At 37.6% G+C, this 25,760-nt stretch overlaps 1 protein-coding gene across 4 annotated transcripts in view; it reads right to left on the reverse strand.

The window, feature by feature from the left end:
• Positions 1-25,760, reverse strand: part of LOC128666744 (zinc finger protein 383-like) — a 207,740-nt gene that overhangs the window by 178,607 nt on the left and 3,373 nt on the right. The window contains exons 2-5 of one of the 4 annotated variants that reach the window (XM_053721501.1): positions 23,219-23,302; positions 22,947-22,991; positions 20,507-20,628; positions 8,795-8,917 (exon numbers count right to left, since the gene is read on the reverse strand). In XM_053721501.1, the coding sequence (XP_053577476.1) occupies positions 8,795-8,875 (81 nt within the window). In that variant the 5' untranslated portion in view covers positions 8,876-8,917; positions 20,507-20,628; positions 22,947-22,991; positions 23,219-23,302. The remainder of the gene's footprint in view (positions 1-8,794; positions 8,918-20,506; positions 20,629-22,946; positions 22,992-23,218; positions 23,303-25,760) is intronic. The other 3 variants (XM_053721503.1, XM_053721502.1, XM_053721500.1) reach the window with 3 other exon arrangements.

Below are 25,760 nucleotides of genomic sequence, written 5' to 3' on the forward strand. Positions count from 1 at the left end.
TGTATATGTACACAATGTGATACAGTAATGATATCTGATTTTATTACAAGACCAGAGACTTCATATTTGCTTTACTTTCCTTTACTACTAGTGTGCAGCATTTTAAAGAACAATAAAACACATTACATAAATAAAGAGAAAAAAGAACCAAGGTAATTAGCCCATGAAAAGGCTATTGTAGATAACAGTGTAATAATGGACCAATCAGAAGACCCATACTGTCCATAAACCGACCAATGAGCTCCCCAACTTCCTCTTTCTTTTGCTGCTCATTCAAAAGATAAGTGTGCTATATTTTTTGTCTAAAAAATTATAATATTATTCATTATATTATCCTCCTTATTTATTTGTATATATATTTTTTCTGTCTTTGTTTTCTTATTATTTTCTTTCTATTCTCTTTTTTCAGCATTATTATTATTTATTTTATCTCTCTTAAGGATATTTGTGTTACTGCGTTTTTCCCCTTCCTTTTAACAACTGCCGTTTTTTCAAAACCTTTTTTCTTCTTTTTTTTAATCTTTTTCTTTTAGGTTTTTTGCCCCAGTTTGTTTATTATTCATTCTCATACCAATTTCGACTTGTTATTTTCGTTTTCCCCGTTGCTCTGCTCTTACCTGTCAGCTCCGTTCCTCTGTTTGATCTCTTCCTCATATTCACCATCTTGTGGGCGTTATAGCTGTGACGTTCGACGCCCATTTTGTTTAGTGCGTCATTGAGGCTTTCTCCTTACAGACGCTTCTCCCGGTACTCCTCCACTGTAGTGGAATCAATAATTGTTTGCAACATTGTTATTTTTAATCCGTTCTTAAACTTTTTTCTTCTCTGTTTTCATTTTTAGGTATATATTGCACTCCGGTAGCCATTTTCAGTTACTTCTGAGGAAAAGTTAATTGACTAAAATAATAAAAAAAAATATTAACAGTTTTACATTTTTCTGTCAGAGTTTTAAAAAAATGTTATTACAAAATTTATTAAAAGTCATTATTTACATTATTTTGCTATATTGTTTGTTAAAAGTTTGACAATAGTTTATTTAATTTTATTCATTATGTCTCAGGACTCTTCAGCATCTGTTCCCCTCACTGAACAGTCAGTACAAAAAATGATAGACAATTCTTTAGGTAAAATTATGTCCCACATGACTAATTTATTGGCACAATCCTCCCTAAAGAAAGCTATTAAAAGAAAAGCGGCGTCTGCTGCTGTTAAAACTAGCAAAAAACTAGTTTCTAAATCTAAACAGATTTTATCTGATAATCCTATTCCTGGCGGCAAAGGAATTAAAACATCCGCAATGAGAACCCTAACTTCCAGGGGACTTAAAAAGGGAGCTGTCAAAAAAGTAACAGAACATTTTGTTAAGGAAATAGACTCAGATTCTTCTACATCTGTGAATTCTGATTCTTTTCATGATATCTGACAAAGATTCCTCTAATTATGAATCTGATTCTTCAGATTCTGAACCTAAAAAGAAAAAAATTAAAAAAACATAAAAAAATTTCTGAGGACGAAAAAAGTTTTATCGACCCTTTGGGAAATCCGCGTTTCAATGCGGATACTTTACAACATCCCCGCTCCTCAGAATGGTTTCCATCCCTTGATATTGCTAAATTCGTAGATTTTCAGCTAAAGAAAGCTTTAAAAAAACGTGCAAGAAATAATATGAGGGCAGAGTGTCCTAGACCTCTTCTTCCACATAATAGTAATTTAACCCCTGATATCGATCCTAAGGTTATTAAATTTATAGGATCGCCTGGTTACAAATTAAAAAAGGGCCTTGATAGATCCTGGAAAAACTGCCAGGATAGATTACTGGATACTATTGGCCCAATAACAAAATTGTTTGAGCTTTCAGAGGAAGCTGTTTTAAATGACTCTAACATGGACCCTATTACAGTTAGAGAATGGGTTCAAAGAATCTTATCTTTTGTTGGTAATACCAACGCAAACATGATTATTGAAAGACGTAAGAATATTTTACGCAGAATTGATCCTAAAATTTGCGATTTCGCAAATAATGAATTACATTCAGATAGAGATGGCTTTCTTTTCTTGAAAGATATTAATCAGTATGCCAATACATTCACTACTCTTAATAAAGTTAAAAACAATATGAGAAAAATTTTACAATCCCAGAATTTCTCTGACAGGGCCGGTAAAGGAAGAGGTCGCTTGCCCGGCCGTGCCTCTTTTATTTCCAGACCTCACTTCCAATAGCCAAATTACAATTTCAACAGAACCTACCAAGAACAAAGTCATCCCTCAAATTTTTTCCCATCACGTGCCAGACTTTGGCAACAAAGAGGTTCCCGCTTCAGAACAAGATCTCGTTCATCTGCAGGTAAATTTAATACCTCTTATTCCTCTACGTTTTTTCCCATCAAAAGTTGGAGGAAGACTAATTCTATTTTCACAAAATTGGATTCATATTACATCAGACCCTTGGATTCTTCAAACTGTACAAGGAGTCCTAATAGATTTTGTCTCTCCTCCAATCCAAAATGTTCTCCCTTTTCCTATTCACTTCTCTCTAAAAGACAGAGTTCAAATTCAAAAAGAGATAAAAAATCTTCATTTAAAAAGACGCTATATCTCCAAGTTTAAATCCTCATTTAGCCTTCTTCAGCAATATTTTTCTTGCGAAAAAGAAAAACGGTCAATTCAGACCAGTAATAAATCTCAGATCTTTAAACACTTTCGTTTCATACAACCACTTCAAATTAGAAGGTATCCATCTTTTAAGAGACGGTCTTTTAGACAACGACTGGCTAGTCAGATTGGATCTGTCCGATGCCTATCTAACTGTTCCGATTTCACCAGAGCATTGGAAATTCCTAACCTTTTCATGGGACAATCAAATTTGGAATTTCACTTGTCTTCCTTTTGGTCTTTCATGTGCCCCATGGATTTCACAAAACTTCTCAAACCGGTAGTGTCTTGGTTGAGACAGAGGGGTGTTCGTCTAATTATTTATTTAGACGATATTCTGTTAATGAACCAAAATTCCTCTTCTCTCCAATCTCAATTAACTACAACTATCAATCTCTTGGAGAACTTAGGTTTCCTGGTGAACAAAGAGAAATCAGTGTTATCTCCCACCAAGAATTTAATTTTCTTAGGTTTTCTTATAGATACTTCCAATTCCATGTTAAGTCTTCCTCAAGAAAAGATAAAGAATATAAAAAAGGAGATTTCAAGAACTCTTTCCAAACAATTAGTTTCTGTCAGACAAATAGCCAGAATTGTTGGGTTACTTTCATCCTCCATTTAGGCTATTTTTCCTGCCCCCCTTCATTATCGCGAACTTCAACGTTTACAAATCTCTTATCTTCAGAAAGGTTTCTCTTATTCTCATCTCATTCCTTTATCTTCAGATTCCAAAGAGGAGCTTTCATGCTGGCTTGCTCATATGGAAGCTTGGAACGGGAGAGCTATTTTCGGGAAATCTCCAGATATCATTATAGAATCGGATGCCAGTCTCTCAGGATGGGGAGCTCGGTGTGGTCCATCCATAACAGGAGGCAAATGGTCTTTAGAGGAGAAGAATCTACATATAAATTGTTTGGAACTTTTGGCCGGATCTTTTGCTGTAAAAAGTTTTGTAAAATCTTTTGCTCCAGCTTCTATTCTTCTTCGTATGGACAATATTTCTGCAGTCAGATACCTCAATCGTTTAGGTGGTACCAAATCAAGAAATTTATCCAACATTACCAAAGATTTTATCCATGTGTGTCTGGACAGGAATATTTCCATCAAAGCAGAATATATTCCCGGTCTCTCAAATTCAGCTGCGGATTGGGGCTCTCGTTCCCTGAAGGATTCCAGCGATTGGATGTTAAACAGAGATATTTTTCTTTTAATTCAATCCCTTCACGGTCCCTTTTCTCTAGATATATTTTTATCTCGACTCAATCATCAACTTCCTCAATATTTCAGTTGGCGTCCGGACCCGGATGCTTTAGCTATAGATGCATTTCTTCAACCGTGGCCTCTCCACGGATCTTACGCTTTTCCCCCCTTTTCTCTGATTGCTCGAACGATTTCAGTAGTTCGCAGGAATCTATTATCCCTTCTTTTGATAACTCCTCTTTGGCCAACTCAAGCTTGGTTTCCCTCTCTTCTGGAAATGTCGTTCAAACCTCTTCTTCTCCCTCTGTTCCCAGTACAACTTCTAGATCCTGTAGGCAGTCCTCACAATCTTATTCTTAATCAATCCCTCAAACTGATAGCTTGGTCAATTACGGGGAAATCAGAGATCTCCACGAACTTTCGGAATCAGCTAAATCTCTCATGCGGGAATCATGGGCTCCGGGAACCCATAAATCCTATTTTTTCGCATTGTCCAGATGGTCTAGCTGGTGCTTGTCTAGGAACTTGGATCCCTTTTCAGCTCCTTTGACTCAAGTTTTGAATTTTGTTTCTCATCTTTTTGACAGTGGTCTTGCTTATAGAACTATTAACCTTTCTAGCTCTGCTATTTCTGCTAGACACGATTATATTAATAATTCTCCTATTGGTAAACATCCATTAGTTTGTCGTCTTTTGAAATCTATTAGATTAAAAAATCCTCCTTTCCCTAAATATAATTAATTTTGGGATGTTGATTTGATTTTTTCTCTTTTTAGATCTTGGCCTTCTAATGATTCTTTGTCTCTGAAACAAATTTCTGCTAAACTTGCTACTTTATTATGTCTTATCTCTTTTCGTAGAGTCTGATGTTTGGGCTCTTGATTTTAATTCTAAATCTTTTTCTCCTGAAGGTGTTACTTTTCTAATTTCTCGTAGAACTAAGACTTTGTCTTCTTCTATTTTCTATCCTTATTTTCCTTCTGAACCTTCTCTTTGTGTGGTGTCATGTCTAAAATCTTATGAATCTAAAACTGTTTTATTTAGAGACTCTTCAAAAAATCAACTTCTTTTATCTTTTGTTCCTCCTCATGCTCCTGTAACTCCTACTTCCATTGCGAGATGGATTAAATGGGTTATGTCTGAAGCTGGAATTAATTGTTCTTTTTCAGCTCATTCAGTAAGGGGATCTGCTGCTTCTAAAGCCTTTTTAAAATCTGCTCCTCTTCAGGAGATTTTAAAGGCAGCAGATTGGTCTTCTGATTCTACTTTTAAACATTTTTATTTTAAACCTATTCAACACGCCTCTCAAAATCTTTTTAAATAACTGCTTTAAACTAGCAAATATGAAGTCTCTGGTCTTGTAATAAAATTCCGATTATCCTAGCTTAGTGAAGGAATAATCTAGATTTTATTAAAGACACAGAGACGAATATTTCCCTCCTCTACTATTCTGTCTATCCCTCCCATTTTATTGTATAATATTAATAATTTTTCACATTTATTTTAGTTACCAACTTTTCAAATATCTCTAATTGAGACGGGATTTGCACCTTCAATCAATTCTCGATCTTCATTTGGAAATTGGAAATGGATTCATTACCTTTCTTCTATCAATTATCAGAGTTCATCGTATCAAGTTTTCCCGAAGTTGTTTCAAGTTTTTTGGTTCCTGTTTATCTTTTTATTAATTGTTGGACTTTTTTGTGTTTTATGTTTTTTCGGGAATTTCTTTTTCATGAGCCTTAAACAAGAAAGAGGAAGTTGGGGAGCTCATTGGTCGGTTTATGGACAGTATGGGTCTTCTGATTGGTCCATTATTACACTGTTATCTACAATAGCCTTTTCATGGGCTAATTACCTTGGTTCTTTTTTCTCTTTATTTATGTAATGTGTTTTGTTGTTCTTTAAAATGCTGCACACTAGTAGTAAAGGAAAGTAAAGCAAATATTCGTCTGTGTCTTTAATAAAATCTAGATTATTCCTTCACTAAACTAGGATAATCGGAATTATACCTACAGATATAAGATACAGACACATGTATATGTACACAGTGTGATACAGTAATGAGATCTGATTATACATAAGGATATAAGATAAAGACAAATGTATATGTACACAATGTGATACAGTAATGAGATCGGATTATACCTACAGATATAAGATACAGACACATGTATATGTACACAATGTGATACAGTAATGAGATCTGATTATACCTACAGATATAAGATACAGACACATGTATATGTACACAGTGTGATACAGTAATGAGATCTGATTATACCTACAGATTTAAGATACAGACACATGTATATGTACACAATGTGATACAGTAATGAAATCTGATTATACCTACAAGCTCAACCCATTTTATTAGATTGTGGCTTCAAGACACAAAATCAACTATTTCATATACACAAATAAGCCTTAAAAAAAGCAAATCTCATACATTTTATACTCTTCCGCTCTAAGTAAGTAAGTAATTGGAAACACATTAAGGGAAAAACAATTTTATAGTATACTGTCCCTTTAACACTGGTTGCCAGGTGGGGGTGTTAGCACAAATTGCTAGGAGGAGGACAGAGAAGGTCCCTACGACGCCCAACAGCTACCAATTCTCTTACTAAGAGGTTTACATGGACAAAGCAATAACCCCAGTCCTATCTTGAAGGGAAGCTACCCATTAAAGGACTAATTTTCTTCAGAGCATCCATTTTCACCTCCTCCTAGTTACAGAGGCAAAGAATGACTGGGGGAGTATGGGTTGTGGGAGGATTCTTAAAGGATTACTAACATTTAGTTTTGCTATTCAAATTGGAACAAAGATTTAGCATTGCAATTATCTAAACAATGTAGTGTACCTTTTTTGTTTCAGTAATGAAGCTCCCTTTATCAGTAATGATTTATTTTATCCTCATTACATCACGTAATCTAGCCCTCAAAATGTGGTCTAACATACTTGCCAATCGGATGGCGAGTATGTGATTAAAATTAAAATACATTATTGTCATTCCACGCATGCGCAATAGGATTGGGTTAGTCTTGCATGCGCATATAGCGGCACAGAAGCCGACATGACCGGCAATAGATTCAATAAAACGCATGCGATGACGTTGCGCTAACTCGCGCATGCAAATTGAGTCTTGCAATCGCCATCTTCCAACTGCAGTTGTCAGCCCGGATTGAAAATCCGTAACGGCGGACAACTCAGTGGGTTTGGAAATAGTTAAATTTTCGAAAATAGATATTTATAAAACGATATGTATTTAATACATGAGACACATTGAAAAAGGCTTTATTTATAGTTAAACTATTATAATATCATGATTCTATTTTCTACTACAGTGTCCCTTTAAGCTCTGGCTCTGGTGTTCTTTGCCTCCTCCTGGTGGCCAGGAGATGAATTTCCCAACAGTAATTGAATGGACTCTCCATGCCATTGGAAAGAAAATGACTGATCTATGGAACAAAAATGCTGTCCTGATGCATAAAACTGTACTTTTGTAAATAATAGTTAAACTGCAGCCCCTCTATCAGTCACATATTGACATCAGATCAGACCCCTGTCCCTGCAGCCCTTCTATCAGTCACATGCACACATCAGATCAGACCCCTGGTCCTGCAGCCCCACTGTCAGTCACATACACACATCAGATCAGACCCCAGGCCCTGCAGTCCCTCTCCCAGTCACATACACACATCAGATCACACCCCTGGCCCTGCAGCCCCTCTGCCATTCACATACAGAGATCAGATCAGACCCCTAGCCCTGAAGCTCCTCTGTCAGTCACATACACACATCAGATCAAATCCTTGAAACTGCAGTCCCTCTGTCAGTCATATACTGACATCAGATCAGACCCCTGGTCCTGCAGCCCCTCTGTCAGTCACATACAGACATCAGATCAGACCCCTGGTCCTGCAGCCCCTCTGTCAGTCACATACAGACATCAGATCAGACCCCTGGTCCTGCAGCCCCTCTGTCAGTCACATAGCCACATCAGGTCAGACCCCTGGTCCTGTAGTCCCTCTGTCAGTTACATACACAAATCAGTTCAGACCCCTGGTCCTGCAGCCCCTCTATCAGTCACATACACACATCAGATCACACTCCTGGTCCTGCAGCCCCTCTGTCAGTCACATACACATATCAGATCAGACACCTGGTCCTGCAGCACCTCTATCAGTCACATAAACACATCAGATCAGACCCCTGGCTCTGCAGCCCCTCTATCAGTCACCCACAGCAAATTAGACCCCTGGCCCTGCAGCACCTCTGTCAGTCACAAGCACTCATCAGATCAGACCCCTGGTCCTGCAGCCCCTCTGTCAGTCACATACACACATCAGATCAGACCCCCAGTCCTGCAGCCCCTTTGTCAGTCACATACACACATCAGATCAGACCCCTGGTCATGTAAGCCCCACGATCAGTCACATACACACATCAGATCACACCCCCGGTCCTGCAGCCCCTTTGTCAGTCACATACACACATCAGATCAGACCCCTGGTCATGTAAGCCCCACGATCAGTCACATACACACATCAGATCACACCCCCGGTCCTGCAGCCCCTCTGTCAGTCACAAGCACTCATCAGATCACACCCCCGGTCCTGCAGCCCCTTTGTCAGTCACATACACACATCAGATCAGACCCCTAGTCCTGCAGCCTCTCTATCAGTCACACACCCAGAGCAGATCAGACTCCTGGTCCTGTAGCCCCTCTAAGTCACATACCCACAGCAAATTAGACATACATGACAGAGGGGTTGCAGGACAAAAGGTCTGAACTGATGTGGGTATGTGACTAAGGGGTGGCAAGGCCAGTAGTCTCATTATTTAATGCCTTCCTTATCTTTTCATGTCTGTCTCCATCCATCATTAGCGGTACGACAACTTGAAGTGACATCACAATGGACATCAGCCAGTGGCTCTCACCTCCCCAGTCAGTAGGTAGACGAACCCCAGGGCGTGATTAAGGAACTGCTCCGCCATCCGCAGCTTGTTCGTGTCCTTCATGTTAAATACAAGCGATTTCCACCCACGTTATAAATATGAGAACTATGGGGAAAAGGAAGGGGTGAGACACTTATCTGGATTTGCATACGGTCAAAATTATGTTCTAAAATTACACCCAGTTACTGCAAACTCTCTCTTTCACATACTTATGTATATAAATATAATGACATACATATACTAATATATATAACACACAGTTATGTATATAAATATAATTACAGACATGTACTAATATATATATATATATATATATATATTTTTTTTTTTTTTATTATCATCATCATCATCATCAAGTATTTGTAGAGCGCCAACAGATTCCGCAGCGCTGTAAACATAGTCAATATACAGGATAGCTTTTGTAGGGATCAAGTGGGTAGAGGGCCCTGCCGAGAGTTTCACTGTTGTAGTCGGCTCTTATACTTATAAAGGAGATCTGCAAACAGCTGGGCTCATAGACTTACAATCTAAGAGATTCAAGGGGAAAGCAATGGAGTTAGGAAAGGTTAGTGTTGGTTGTAAGCATCCCTGAAAAGTAGAGTTTTTAGGGAGCGCTTGAAGCTGTTAAAACTAGGGGAAAGTCTTATGGAGCGAGGCAGGGAGTTCCACAAGATGGGGGCCAGTCTGGAGAAGTCCTGTAGACGGGAATGTGAGGAAGTAACAGAGTATCTGGAGACAAGTTCTGAAATGTAGGGGGGAGCAGTGCAGTTGAGAGCTTTATTTGTCAGAGTGAGGATTTTGTGTTTAATCCTAGAGGCAAGAGGAAGCCAGTGAAGGGATTGGCAGAGAGGTGCAGCAGATGAAGAGCGACGAGTAAGGAAGATGAGCCTGGCAGAGGCATTCATAATGGATTGTAAAGGAGCTATGCGGCAGCTAGGTAGACCAGAGAGGACGGAGTTGCAGTAGTCGAGGCGGGAAAGGATGAGAGAGTGGATTAAAATATAATATATAACACACAGTGATGTATATAAATATAATTACATACATATACTAATATATATAATATATCAGTGTGAAAGATAGTCGCACCACTGTATTGCCAAAAAGTTCACAAATATATTGAGCCAATTTCCAAAAACTCAAATATATATATATATATATATATATATATATATATATATATATATATATATATATATATATATATATATATATATATATATATATATATATATCAGGAGAAAGCACTCACTGGTTTTGACAATACTAGATTTATTCAGTCACGTTTCGGGGAATACACCCCTTCATCAGACCCTATATATGTAATTATATTTATATACATAACAGTGTGTGTTATATATTAAAAGTTCCAAAGATCCAGCACCTGGGATTAACACAGTGTGCAAACTAAGGGGCAATGCACAACACCCCCAAACAAAGGTAACAGTGTGAAAGATAGTCGCACCACTGTATTGCCAAAAAGTCCACAAATAGAGCCAATTTCCAAAAAATCAACAACATTTCGGACACAAGTCCTTAGTCATGTATGGTTAGACAGACACTAACTCCATCCTTAAATACCTGTTCAAACCCCACCTTACAAGCTAATTAAATCACCTGTATAAAATATATAGAACACCTTTACATAATGCTACCACCTAGTGGTCATTTACCGAAATATACATAAAATCCAAGCTTAGAATTTACACATAGTCAATATGCATACATAAAAAGTACAAGATTTAAAAAGAGTGATAGACTGGTGTACAACCCCTAACGAAAATAACAAGATTTGGTTGCTATTAGAACACGACCTGACTAGATCCCCCCAACTTGGCGCATACTGCTGGCAACCGAACGGGAATCACCCAGCCTTGACAAAAATCTACCCTATAATACGAGAAACTTTTGCCGTCTGGTCTAGGACTATAGCCAAAAACCCACATATCTCAACTATCCCTTCTCCCTTGACGACTGTTCTATCCAACCCAGACTTCCCAATAGGGATGTTAGTTACACCTAAATCACAGAACAGCCTAGACAATCTCCTCCCACTGTATACACTACTGGAAGCGAACAAATTAATATCTAAACAACAATTAATGGACTTAGGAATCACACAATTCACTGACTGGTTCAAATATCTACAACTTACACATTTTGTTCACACCCATAAACTTAAACAACACACAACAAGAGATCGTACCCCTTTCGAAAAACTTTGCACTTTCAGCTCACCTTCAGCCCACGTTATATCCACCCTATATCAAATCCTACTCACACCCCCTGACCCCAAACAAATCTCTACAATACTATCTTGGCATAAAGAACTTCCGTACACACTCTCGGAGGAAGAATGGCTTGATATCTTTCGACATACCAGTAAATCAGCACATTCAGCCACCCTACTAGAAACTAACTACAAATTCTTGCTTCGGTGGTATCTCACTCCTCATAGATTAAAATATATATTCCCAGAAGCATCAGATAGATGCTGGAGGAAGTGCTTGAGTGAAGGAACACCTTACCATATCTGGTGGGAGTGCCCTAGGATTTTAAAATTCTGGACAGACATCAACCAAGAAATGAGCAGGTTATTAAATCATGAGATTGCTTTAGACCCTTTGATATATTTATTTCATATCCCGCCCAAATTCCAGTTTAAGCAGTACACATCCCTATTTCAACTGGCCATATGCAGCGCCAAACAATTAATCCCAAGGATGTGGAAAACTGAGTCCACTCCAACTTTATCAATGTGGAAAACACAAATGGAAGTGAATCTATCACTAGAAAGATTCTTTTATTACAAAACTGGCAGATTAGAGTTCTACGCTGAAATGCTATATTTCTGGGATTCCTACTATCACACTGAGCAGAACTAAGTTCCTCAAGTAACGTCCTTTGATATGGACGAACCACACGGTAAAAGATGAAAGTTCCTCTCTAGCGAGACGAAGCGCACCATCTAATCCCTCAACACTCTACATACCCTTTAAGTCATATAGGGACTAGCTGTGACTGATAGGAAGCCGAACCTGGACAATAAATTATACTAGAACCAAACCGACACAGTCCCATTTCCGACTACACACCCTAGACATAACCATCTGACTGTCCAACTTTACTTCAAGTTCTGAGATAGCAAAGGAGATATATACAAGAAGCTACTATTATAGTATTGTTATATAAGCATAGATATCACTATATATACCTTGATCAGATGAACCCTACAACCTCACCAAGGAAACTTTCTGTGTAGTTTGTTTATGACTATTGGAGTTTAAATATCGTTGAAAATGAGGTTGAAATATGTAAAATATGTTCTTAGCACACTGAAATTAAGCTTTACCCATTACAAAATCGCTTTATGTGAACATGCAATTTTTCATATGGACTTGCAGAACCCGGAACTTGTAAGATTGTTATAGAATCCATCATGTAATACGATACTGAACCTGCCATGTAAAATATCTTGACCACTGGAGTGTAATTATTGTTTGAAATTGTTTTGTTGTAATGAATACTTTGTTATAAATAAAAGATTAAACTAAAAAGTACAAGATTTATTCTTGAGTCTGAGGATATCACTCCAGTGATGTATACACTTCCTAAGGTCCATAAAAATTTAACCCCCCCCCCCCCCCCCTGGCCGCCCAATTGTTGCTGGGATGGGCTCAGTATTATCTAAGGTGTCTATATATCTAGATAAAGTACTTATGCCTTTTGTTGCGTCTAGTTCCTATATCCAGGACTTTCTGGTTAAGCTACGTGATTTACAATTGGAGGGTAACAAGGGCATTCTGTTCAGTCTCGATGTGATATCATTGTATACTGCTATAACTCATGAGGCAGGGATTGGAGCTGTTGGCAAGGTTTTAAGTGAATCTGATAGATATACAGCCCCACAGGCAGAATTTATTTTGCAACTACTTAACATTGTTTTGAGGTGTAACCATTTTCTTTTTGAGGATAGTTATTACCTACAGCTCCAAGGTACAGCCATGGGTTCCAATGTCGCCCCCACATACGCCAACATTTTTATGAATATGTTTGAGGAACATTTTGTGTATAGTAATCCTTTATTTTTATCGTATGGCGCCACTTGGTGGCGCTATATAGATGACGTGTTTGGCGTGTGGGGTTACCCCACCAGTCATATCAAATTTAAGTTGGTTTTTAGTGAGGAGAGTGTTGTATTTCTGGACACAGTGGTGTCAAAATGTGTATCAGGTCTAACAGTTGACCTTCACAGAAAGGAAACAGACTGCAACACTCTCCTACACTATAAAAGTGCACATCCTCCCTCTCTTGTTAGATCCTTACCTAAAAGCCAGTTTTTATGTGCGAGACGTATTGTGTCTGATGAAACAATAGTAAAGAAAAGGCTTAAAGAAATGGGGGATCGTTTTCTTGAGAGGGGATATCCTCTGGAGCTTATTGAGACTGAAATGAATAATGCCCTGGATACCCCTAGGGAAACCCTATTAGAGAGAGGAAAAAACGTTTAGAACAGAAGCCCCGTTGATTAGTTTTTGTAAGTCAATACTCAGCTTTGAATCAACAGGTTCTAAAAATTTTAAGCAGACACTGGTATATTTTGGGCACCTGTAAGCCTGGTGTTCAGGAATTTAAAATTCCCCCTATGCCTGCTTTCAAAAGGGGAAAAAATTTAAAAGATGTTTTGGTTAGGGCGGATATTGGTCCCTCCAAGTCCCCTGGTCAGACATTTATTGGGAAGAAAAATTTAGGGAGTTTTCCCTGTTTGAGTTGTTCCAACTGTAATAGTCTAATTAAAGGACCTACTTTTAGTCATCCAAGTCTAGGTAAAAAATATTCCATTAAAGGGCACTACACTTGCAATACTGACTTTGTGGTCTATTTAATTAAATGCCCGTGTGGGCCGGGGTACGTGGGGGAGACCACACGCTCTGTACGTGAACGCATAATACAACACAAGAGTAACATCAGGACCAAAAAAAGTGAAGCCCCAGTAGCTCATCATTTTTTGTCAGCAGGGCATAACCTAAGTCAACTTAGGTTCCAAATATTAGAGCAGGTTAAACATCCCAGGAGAGGGGGTGATCGTATTAAATTATTAAAAAAACGTGAAGCGTTTTGGATTTATGAACTGGGTACGTTGTTTCCAGGGGGTATGAACAAGGAACTAGACTGGTCAATTTTTCTGTAACAATTATTTGGTAATATATGCAATACATAGTTGGATATTCGATTATGGGAGGTGAAACATACAATACAGAATTTATGTTCAAAAACATTATGTATTATGTGAATATATGCTTGTACTTTTTATGTATGCATATTGACTATGTGTAAATTCTATGCTTGGATTTTATGTATATTTCGGTAAATGAACACTAGGTGGTAGTATTATGTAAAGGTGTTCTATATATTTTATACAGGTGATTTAATTAGCTTGTAAGGTGGGGTTTGTACAGATATTTAAGGATGTAGTTAGTGTCTGTCTAACCATACATGACTAAGGACTTGTGTCCGAAACGTTGGAGATTAGAGGTAGAGATATATATATATATATATATATATATATATATATATATATATATATATATATATATATATATATATATATATATATATATATATATATATATATATATATATATATATATATAAATAACCAGCTCTAGTTGGGAAATAATAAAATATGCTGAGTGTCAGAGAAGCAAAAAATGACTGTTGCTACTCTGGTGCACGGGGGTAATGAAGTGTATGATATTAAGAATTCAAAGAGAAACAGAGAAATACCCTTATTCCGGCACTAACTCATGAACCAAAATAATAATTACTCCTGGTGAAATATGCAGGTCAGTGATAGACACAAGAACCAGTAGCCTGCACAATTTAGAGCGGTAACCATTTATTAGGACAAATCCAATAAAAATATAAATGCGTTAACCCTCCTTGCTGGTTCATAATCAATTTGAACCATTTAAAAAAATTATACCAAATTAAAGACACCAAAAATTACTATTTAAACTGTAACTCTGCGACAAATAAAATGCCCCAAATACAATATGTATAGGTGGCAAACTGGCTTTAGATCTTCACATGCAAATAGTAAATAATTCCAGAATCTTGTGCTAGCAAATTTGAATCCGCATAAATACGCTTGATAATATAGCAGTCAGTTGTTAATCAAGCAAGAAAGGCTGAAAGATAGTAGCAAACTTCATGGAAATTAGCGTTCCTAGCAAATAAGCCTCCACAAATGTTAAACAGAGAACACAGTAGCGGTTGAGAGGTACCTCCCCTTGCGTTCACAATGAAAAATGTATTCCCTGCTCACCTCACCATTCACAACTTCCCATTCGTCTGAATCCAGGTGCTGCTTCCTCCGTTGCAGAGATAGTTTACACTAAGTTGCTCTGCTTATCCGGATAGACTAGCAGCATTTCCTTTTGAGGTAGGGACCACATCCCAGTGGTGAGCTGTTATTCCAGCTTGTGTAAATACAGCCTAGTATCCAAGACTAGGAACTCTTCAGAGAGCAAACCAACTCAAAACCGAGCAAACACCACGCTCAGAGCTCCAGTAGGCGTGATCAATCGACACTTGCAACACGTGTTTCACCCATTCCAATTATTCTATTGGGCTTCGTCAGGCATGTGGTTTAACCATGTCACCTAGAGATTATTTATATCATGCCGAGTGAAATACTTAACTAATTCGGTGTCAGTAAAAATATTAATGCAAAAATAAAAACATACAACATTGTACTTGCCATGGCTGGCCCCATAGAAAGTGTTATTAGAAATCCCATTCACAGGTGTGATAACTAGATAGGATTTCTATATTTGCAACTCATTAAGATGCTAAGTCAACAATTCAAGAGTTCACATCAACAGGTGCCTATATGTAATATTTCTCCCACATCACATACAGCTCAATGTGTTTTATTTTTGCATTAATATTTTTACTGACACCGAATTAGTTAAGTATTTCACTCAGCATGATATAAATAATCTCTAGGTCTACACCAGAATTTTTATTATTTTAAAAGATAGATAATCCCTTTATTACCCATTCCCCAGTTTTGCATAACCAACACAGTTATATTAATATACTTTTAACCTCTGTGATTATCTTGTATTTAAGCCTCTGCAAACTGCCCCTTTATTTCAGTTCTTTTGACAGACTTGCAGTTTAGCCAATCAGAGCCTGCTCCCAGATAACTTCACGTGCACGATCACAGTGTTATCTATATGAAATACGTGAACTAACACCCTCTAGTGGTGAAAAACTGTTAAAATGCATTATGAAAAGAGGTGGCCTTCAAGGTCTAAGAAATTAGCATATGAACCTCCTAGGTTAAGCTTTCAACTAAGAATACCAAGAGAACAAAGCAAAATTGGTGATAAAAATAAATTGGAAAATTGTTTAAAATTACATGCTCTATCAATCATGAAAATTTATTTTGGCCTAGACTGTCCATTTAAGTATTTCACCCGGCATAATATAAATAATAATAATCTCTGCAACGGAGGAAGCAGCACCTGGATTCAGACGAATGGGAAGTCGTGAATGGAGAGGTGAGCAGAGAATACATTTTTCATTGTGAACGCAAGGGGAGGTACTGCTCAACCACTACTAACTGCGTTCTCTGTTTAACATTTGTGGAGGCTTATTTGCTAAGAACGCTAATTTCCATGAAGTTTGCTACTATCTTTCAGCCTTTCTTGCTTGATTAACAACTGACTGCTATATTATCAAGCGTCTGTATGCGGATTCAAATTTGCTAGCACAAGATTCTGGAATTATTTACTATTTGCATGTGAAGATCTAAAGCCGGTTTGCCACCTATACATATTGTACTTGGGGCATTTTATTTGTTACAGAGTTACAGTTTAAATAGTAATTTTAGTTTTTTGGTGTCTTTAACCCCTTAATGACCGCAGAACTTTTCCATTTTCTGTCCGTTTGGGACCAAGGCTATTTTTACATTTTTGCGGTGTTTGTGTTTAGCTGTAATTTTCCTCTTACACATTTACTGTACCCACACATATTATATACCGTTTTTCTCGCCATTAAATGGACTTTCTAAAGATACCATTATTTTCATCATATCTTATAATTTACTATAAAAAAATTTATAAAATATGAGGAAAAAATTGAAAAAAAACACACTTTTTCTAACTTTGACCCCCAAAATCTGTTACACATCTACAACCACCAAAAAACACCCATGCTAAATAGTTTCTAAATTTTGTCCTGAGTTTAGAAATACCCAATGTTTACATCTTCTTTGCTTTTTTTGTAAGTTATAGGGCCATAAATACAAGTAGCACTTTGCTATTTCCAAACCATTATTTTTCAAAATTAGCGCTAGTTACATTAGAACACTAATATCTTTCAGGAATCTCTGAATATCCCTTGACATGTATATATTTTTTTTTAGTAGACATCCCAAAGTATTGATCTAGGCCCATTTTGGTATATTTCATGCCACCATTTCACCGCCAAATGCGATTAAATACAAAAAATCGTTCACTTTTTTACAAATTTTTTCACAAACTTTTGGTTTCTCACTGAAATTATTTACAAACAGCTTGTGCAATTATGGCTTAAATGGTTGTAAATTCTTCTCTGGGATCCCCTTTGTTCAGAAATAGCAGACATATATGGCTTTGGCGTTGCTTTTTAGTAATTAGAAGGCTGCTAAATGCCACTGCGCACTACACGTGTATTATGCCCAGCAGTGAAGGGGTTAATTATGGAGCATGTAGGGAGCTTCTAGGGTTAATTTTAGCTTTAGTGTAGTGTAGTAGACAACCCCAAGTATTGATCTAGGCCCATTTTGGTATATTTCATGCCACCATTTCACCGCCAAATGCGATCAAATTAAAAAAAACGTTTTTCACAATTTTAGGTTTCTCACTGAAATCATTTACAAACAGCTTGTGCAATTATGGCACAAATGGTTGTAAATGCTTCTCTGGGATCCCCTTTGTTCAGAAATAGCAGACATATATGGCTTTGGCGTTGCTTTTTGGTAATTAGAAGGCCGCCAAATGCCGCTGCATTTCACACGTGTATTATGGCTAGCAGTGAAGGGGTTAATTATGTAGCTTGTAGGGAGCTTGCAGGGTTAATTTTAGCTTTAGTGTAGAGCTCAGCCTCCCACCTGAAACATGAGACCCCCTGATCCCTCCCAAACAGCTCTCTTCCCTCCCCCACCCCCCAATTGTCCCCGCCATCTTAAGTACTGGCAGAAACTCTGCCAGTACTAAAATAAAAGCTATATTTGGGCTTTTTTTGTGTTTTTTTTTTTTAGCATATTTACATATGCTGCTGTGTAGGATCCCCCCTTAGCCCCCAGCCTTACTGATCCCCCACCAAAGAGCTCTCTAACCCTCCCCCTCTGCCTTAATGGGCGCCATCTTGGGTACTGGCAGCTGTCTGCCAGTACCCAGTTTAGTGAAAAAATTTGCCTTTTTTTAAAAAAAAAACCCTTTTCTGCAGTGTAGCTTCCCCCCCCCCCAAGATCAACCCCCCACCCCTTCCACATCGCTTAGCTGTTTATTTACAGCTTTCAAAAAGTAATTTGTTTGTACTTTTTAAACTTTAATTTTCTGTAGTGTAGCGGTTCCCTCCCGCTCCCGCCCCGTGCACGCGCCCACCCTCCGCCCCCCGTGCACGCGCGCGCTCCCGTGCGCGCTCCCGCCCCTCCCGCCCCCCTCCACTCCACTGGGCACATCGATGGCCGCCCACCCGCCTCGCTCCCACCCACCAACGATACCGGCCACCGATGTCCGGTGCAGAGAGGGCCACAGAGTGGCTCTCTCTGCATCGGATGGCCAAGGGGGGTTATTGCAGGATGCCTCCATATCGAGGCATCACTGCAATAACCGGAAAGCAGCTGGAAGCGAGCAGGATCGCTTCCAGCTGCTTTCCAGACCAAGGACGTACGCCACACGTCCTCGGTCATTAAGTGTATTTTTTTGGAGGACGTGTGGCGTACGTCCTTGGTCCTTAAGGAGTTAATTTGGTATCATTCTTTAAGTGGTTCAAATTGATTATGAACCAACAAGAAGGGTTAACGCATTTATATTTGTATTGGATTTGTCCTAATAAACGGTTACCTCTCTAAATTGTGCAGACTACTGGTTCTTGTGTCTATCACTGACCTGCATATTTCACCAGGAGTAATTATTATTTTGGTTCATGAGTTAGTGCCGGAATAAGGGTATTTCTCCGTTTCTCTTTAAATTCATTTATATATCACATACTTCTGTATATAAATGTAATATACACATACACACAGTGGATATAAAAAGTCTACACACCCCTATTAAAATGTCAGGTTTCTGTGATGTAAAAATATTAGACAAAGATAAATGATTTCAGAACTTTTTCCACCTTTAATGTGACCTATAAACTGTACAACTCAATTGCAAAACAAACTAAAATATATTTTAGGTGGAGGGAAGTAGAAATAAAAAACTAAAATAATATGGTTGCATAAGTGTGCACACCCTTAAACAAATACTTTGTTGAAGCACCCTTTGATTTTATTACAGCACTCAAGTCTTTTTGGGTATGAGTTTTTCAGCATGGCAAGATTTGCCCACGCTTCTTTGCAAAAACACTCCAAATCTGTCAGATTGTGAGGGCATCTCTTGTGCACAGTCCACTTAAGATCACCCCACAGATTTTCGATTGGATTCAGGTCTGGGCTCTGACTGGGCCATTCCAAAACTTTAATCTTCTTCTGGTGAAGCCATTCCTTTGTTGATTTGGATGTATGCTTTGGGGCATTGTCATGCTGAAAGATGAAGTTCCTCTTCATGTTCAGTTTTCTAGCAGAAGCCTGAAGGTTTTGTGCCAATATTGTCTGGTATTTGGAACTGTTCATAATTCCCTCTACCTTGACTAAGGCCCCAGTTCCAGCTGAAGCAAAACAGACCCAAAGCATGATGCTGCCACCAAAATGCTTCACTGTGGGTATGGTGTTCTTTTGGTTATATGCAGTGTTGTTTTTGCGCCAAACATTATTATGGCCAAAAAGTTTAATCTTGGTTTCATCAAACCAGAACACCTTTTGCGACATGCTTTTGGGAGACTTCAGATGTGTTTTAGCAAAATTTAACTGGGCTTGGATGTTATTTTTGTAAAAAAAAAAAAAAGGCTTCCCTCTTGCCACTATACCCCATAACCCAGACATATGAAGAATATGGGCGTTTGTTGTCACATGCACCACACAGCCAGTACTTGCCAGATATTCCTGCAGCTCCTTTAATGGTGCTGTAGGCCTCTTGGCAGCCTCCTGGACCAGTTTTCTTCTCGTCTTTTCATCAATTTTGGAGGGACGTCAAGTTCTTGGTAATGTCCCTGTTGCAAACAATTAAAGAGGGGGGGGGGGGATTTGCAGGCCAAACACTTAAAGTTTAGATATATAGTTCACATGTGTGTATTATTTTTCTTCTTGGAGAGGATGTTTGTCCCATATAGGTGCCCAACGAGTGCTGGCGGTGCTGAGAGAGACCCGTGGAGATATAAGTGTGACAGTATTCACCCTGGGATATATTCCCTCTCGCACAATACAAATGCAGACTAGGTGACAGTCCTTGTGTGTCTGAAACAACTCTGTGCAATAACAGTGATCACAAATAAATCCCATTTCGGGTGCACATAAATCGAACCGGTAATTTGTACCTTCAGTATAGTTGTCCACGTCGGACCTGTGCGTCTCCGATCAGCATACCGCCGCTATGCAACTCTTCCGGGTAAGGGGTATGACGTCCAGTATCTCACATCCAATCCAAAAGGTACGTCAACTAAACAATGGGAGAACGTGTGTAGCCGGTTTCCAAAGTAAATACTAGTATGGCTACAATTGAATATGTGGTGCAGACCCTTAAATAAATTTCATGGTTTTGTAAGAAAGAGAAAATCCTGAAAAGATATAGATGCCAGGATAAAAGACAGGGAATTCAGCACTCTTTTAAAAAAAGGTTTATTAGCTCAAAAAATATATATGATCCTGTGTATCCAAAATGAAAGCTGTAGTGGTTTCAAGAAAGATCAATCTTTGACAGTTAAATCCGAGGACAAAAAATCCTAGGAATATGCTTAGCAATAGGTAAATACACAAATGACCAAGTAGTGTTTGTAATAGAAACATAAAGCATAATACTTAACAAACCTGACCGGTCAGGGGTAAGTGTTCAAGCATGATCAGGATACATTAATAAAAGGCGTAGCTTCTATCAAATCTTAGACAAAAGTATCTCATTGTACTCACAATGCTATAGATGCAGTTTATGTCTTGGGAAACTATAGTCAGACTAATTATTTCTTTCTGCCTTCGGCACCTTTAGAAATATAAGGCAAACTGCCGAGCAGATATAAAGGTGGCGTGATCACGCCCTGACGAAGCCCGACACACCCAACGGGTGAAACGCGCGTCGGCATTGGACGAGCCGACACGGTGCATGTGGTCAGTGTGAACGCCACTGAACGGAGACACTAGACAAGCATTGCATTGAAGAAAAGTTTGGAGGTCCCGGGAAAACCACCGATGACTCTCTAACAAGCATCAGTCTGAGGACTTGACAGGAGACAGGTCGTATGCAGTTAAAATTTGGCCTGACAAATAGGCATATTGGTGTTAGACTTGGATATCGTTACCCTGCAGAGAGGGTGGAAACAGAAGCCACTCTGAGCAACAGAGTCTGTGATTTCTATCTATCGCTTACAGCATACTAACATCCAGCATACTTGATCTGCAAATCTACATAATGCCTGTCACTTTTTCATGACTTTTTACCTTATGCATATACAACCTTAAGCTAAGGACCTCTAAAATGACTTTTCAAGCATCACGCTACTACTTGCTTACTACTAATCATTGCTGAACATATTCCATCTCTGCTTTTTAATGCTTGCTTGTGTATGTACAGACATATGTAAATATTCTGAGGCACATTATCAGTAACTACTTAGATCCCATCACTATACCTGCCCGGCATTAAGCCTTATTTGATAAGGTGCCGTACGCAGCAGGGTGTAGTAGTTTGATAAGTGTTCCTCACCAATATATCTCAGTAATACTATGTACTATTATTACATTGCTGTTGCTCAAACGTGTATCATACATACCTGAATTATATCTTGAGGTACATAGTCAGCCACCTTTATATCTGCTCGGCAGTTTGCCTTATATTTCTAAAGGTGCCGAAGGCAGAAAGAAATAATTAGTCTGACTATAATTTCCCAAGACATAAACTGCATCTATAGCATTGTGAGTACAATGAGATACTTTTGTCTAAGATTTGATAGAAGCTACGCCTTTTATTAATGTATCCTGATCATGCTTGAACACTTACCCCTGACCGGTCAGGTTTGTTAAGTATTATGCTTTATGTTTCTATTACAAACACTACTTGGTCATTTGTGTATTTACCTATTGCTAAGCATATTCCTAGGATTTTTTGTCCTCGGATTTAACTGTCAAAGATTGATCTTTCTTGAAACCACTACAGCTTTCATTTTGGATACACAGGATCATATATATTTTTTGAGCTAATAAACCTTTTTTTAAAAGAGTGCTGAATTCCCTGTCTTTTATCCTGGCATCTATATCTTTTCAGGATTTTCTCTTTCTTACAAAACCATGAAATATATATATATATATATATATATATATATATATATATATATATATATATATATATATATATATATATATATATATATATATATATATATATATATATATATATATATATATATATCTATATCAAGCCACCAATACAAAATTCCATAAGGAGCGCAGCACAACGGCTTACGCGTTTCAGCATGTCCTAACATTCTTAAAAATCCTATACTGGTACATCATTGGTTTAAAATGGGGGAGGAGTAGCGCTATTCTCATGAAACACCTGTGTATTTAGCACGTCTTGTGAGGTCACACACATATTAACCAATTCACTATGTGGAAGAGCAAACATTGGTAAACATATGTCAAAAGGGATATACACAAACAAGATGTTATTGCAAACAGAAATAAAAGTACGGTTACTTGCCATTTGTACATTTCTATAGGGAATACATTGTAATGCAAATGTACTAGAATATATGCTTGGAATATTACCTAGTTTGAAGGCTGATGTTACGATCTGAGATCCTAAACAGATACCTAAAGTTAACATAAATATATGATATGCATCAAGGAACTTCTATACAAGCAAGCTAGAATATCCTACAACTAGCATACTATAATATTAGGTATTGGCATATATTAAGGTGTAAAACATACTAGTCATTCCCTCTGTATGAAGGCATGGTATATGAACAAAAACACACAAACTTTAACATGTATATCCGTAACTATTTACAAAAATAATGTATTGAGATTCAGCTCACCACTTGGACTATCGTAATTTCATTTACTTAGTGTCTCTGATGTATTCTGCCATTTGTTGCGACTGACACTGCTGCCTGATAAACCTATTTGGGATGCCAAACATAGTTTGTCAGTGTATAATGACACAACTGTCTAATATACTATTGCCTGTCTTAGTTCAGGCTGTCATGATAACCCTATATTTATAGATAAATATTGATAAACAGAATTACATGATTTACATAATTTGTATTTAGTAGATGGTAGAATAACACTGTGGTACCTACTAGTGATAATCTAGTGTGAAAGATGTATGTAACATGCAAGACCACGCTTGAAAATAAATATTTGATGAAAAGACCACTGAGTGCCTTCCTTCACCCTGTATATTTACCTGCTGGCACCCAAGAACTTTGAAAGTGAGAGTGATATATATAGATATATATATATATATATATTATAATATAACACACACAGTTTTGTAAATAAATGTAATTACAGACATATACTAATATCTATGAATACGGAACACAGCCGAAACACGTAAGACCTGTCTGCTGGTCTTATTCCTGTATCCTGGATGTTAACATTTGAATACAATTTATGTTTTATTGCACCTTGGGACTCTTACCAGATCGTCTTTTTTCTTTTTGTACGTCTATATACTAATATATATCACACACACAGTTATGTATATAAATGTAATTACATACATATACTAATTATATATATATATATATATATATTTTTTTTTTTTTAGGGTTGCACCGATACCATTTTTTTTATGACCGAGTACAAGTACCGATACTTGTTTTCAAATACTCGCCGATACCAATTACCGATACTTTTTTTTTTTTTTTTTTTTTATGTTATGTGACAGTTTACCAAGCACAATACAGACTAATTATTTTAGCTTCCTTCTTTATTATTATTATTATAATAAAGGACTGTAATTCAAAAGACATTATGAAATAATAAAACAGTTTTATTGGTCACAAAGTTCACTGAACATGTTTATAAATAAACAATATTACAATAAAATATTAAATTTAAAGGAGTGATACAATTGGCTTGTAGGGCTGTTATACAACGTCAATCTGACATTTGTATGGAGGTTCGATTCTAAATTGAACAGCCTTTCACTTTCCACCATACTGCATGGGACAGAAAGATTTTTTTGGGTCATTTTAGCCAGAGCTGGAAATCTGTTTATTAACTGCCCAGTACTTCAGGGGTTTTTCTGAATGAGGTACAGTGATCTCTCCTACAATATTACACATAAAAGCAATGTGTATTGGCAGAACAGTAGTAAACAATTTTTAGTTTAGTCTCCACTCCAGTTTAAAATGAAATGGGAACATGCAGTTTGAAAAAACGCCACAAGATAGAATATGGGTATGAAGTGGAGGTATCGGTTTAAGTATCGGTGCATTTGCACGAGTACAAGTACTCATGCAAATACTTGGTATCGGTACCGATACTAGTATCGGTACAACCCTAATATATCACATACTTATGTATATAAATATAATTACAGACATATACTATATATATATATAGCCAAGAAAAGATGCACTCACAGGTCTTTCACAACAAAAACGGAGTTACTTTATTTGTAACGTTTTCGGAGGTCTCGCCTCCTTCATCAGCATAATACACAATACAAATTACACACTTATATAGTGCTACAAACAAACATACAATTCAAACCGTACCCCATTGTTTGGCGCCAAACTCCCGGTACTGACACTGTTTGCGTTCCACCGGTGTTACAAACCGGAAGCAGTGCTCAACGTCACTTCCGGTTTGTATCTTTAACATCGTGATAACATAAATAATGTAAAAAAGTGTAATACTATCCTAATAGTGTTTTCACTTTATGTTAACAATACAAAATGTGAATTAAAGTTGAAAAAATGTAGAATATCAAAAACTGCAATTACAATCCTTAAGTGCTTAATTCTAAATACAAATTTGTTGCCATGGCAACGTGTACACACTCGCATCCCCGTTTTTAACTTTAGGGGAAAGAAAGCAAAACCCTGTGATCCAACTTACTCTTGTTGCCAACAAAAAATTCTTGTGAAAGGACACACTACGATTAAAGTCCTTAAAACATATGTGACATGATACGTGTTCAGAAAAAATAGTCATTGTAGCGTATTTATACTACAAATCAATGGAATGTGCTTTAGAGGAATATGTCCTTAAGGGTAGTGTATGGGTGGCAAGATGCTTTTATGTCACATGTTAGGAGGGGGCCCGTTTTCGCCCTGCTAGGACTATCTAAATGCTTGCTACACCTATTTTATAGATCAAAACTGAGTGATGGTAAGTGGTCCTAGGTTGCAGCACGTAAGAAAGGCCTGGAGCAAAAAGCCTACTTGAGTGGGTTGTGTGGAACAGAGGATTTGTTACCAATTACAGCATATGGTGGATTTTTTTTGTCATTTATAATGTAAGCTAGGAACTTTAGCAGTAGAGATACTACCCATCGGGGTACCATATTGAGGATAATATGGACACCAAAGTTATGTTTTAGTGTTTTATTTTTTAATATTC

The sequence above is a fragment of the Bombina bombina genome, chromosome 7 (assembly GCF_027579735.1).
Source record: "Bombina bombina isolate aBomBom1 chromosome 7, aBomBom1.pri, whole genome shotgun sequence".
Lineage (NCBI taxonomy): Eukaryota > Metazoa > Chordata > Amphibia > Anura > Bombinatoridae > Bombina > Bombina bombina.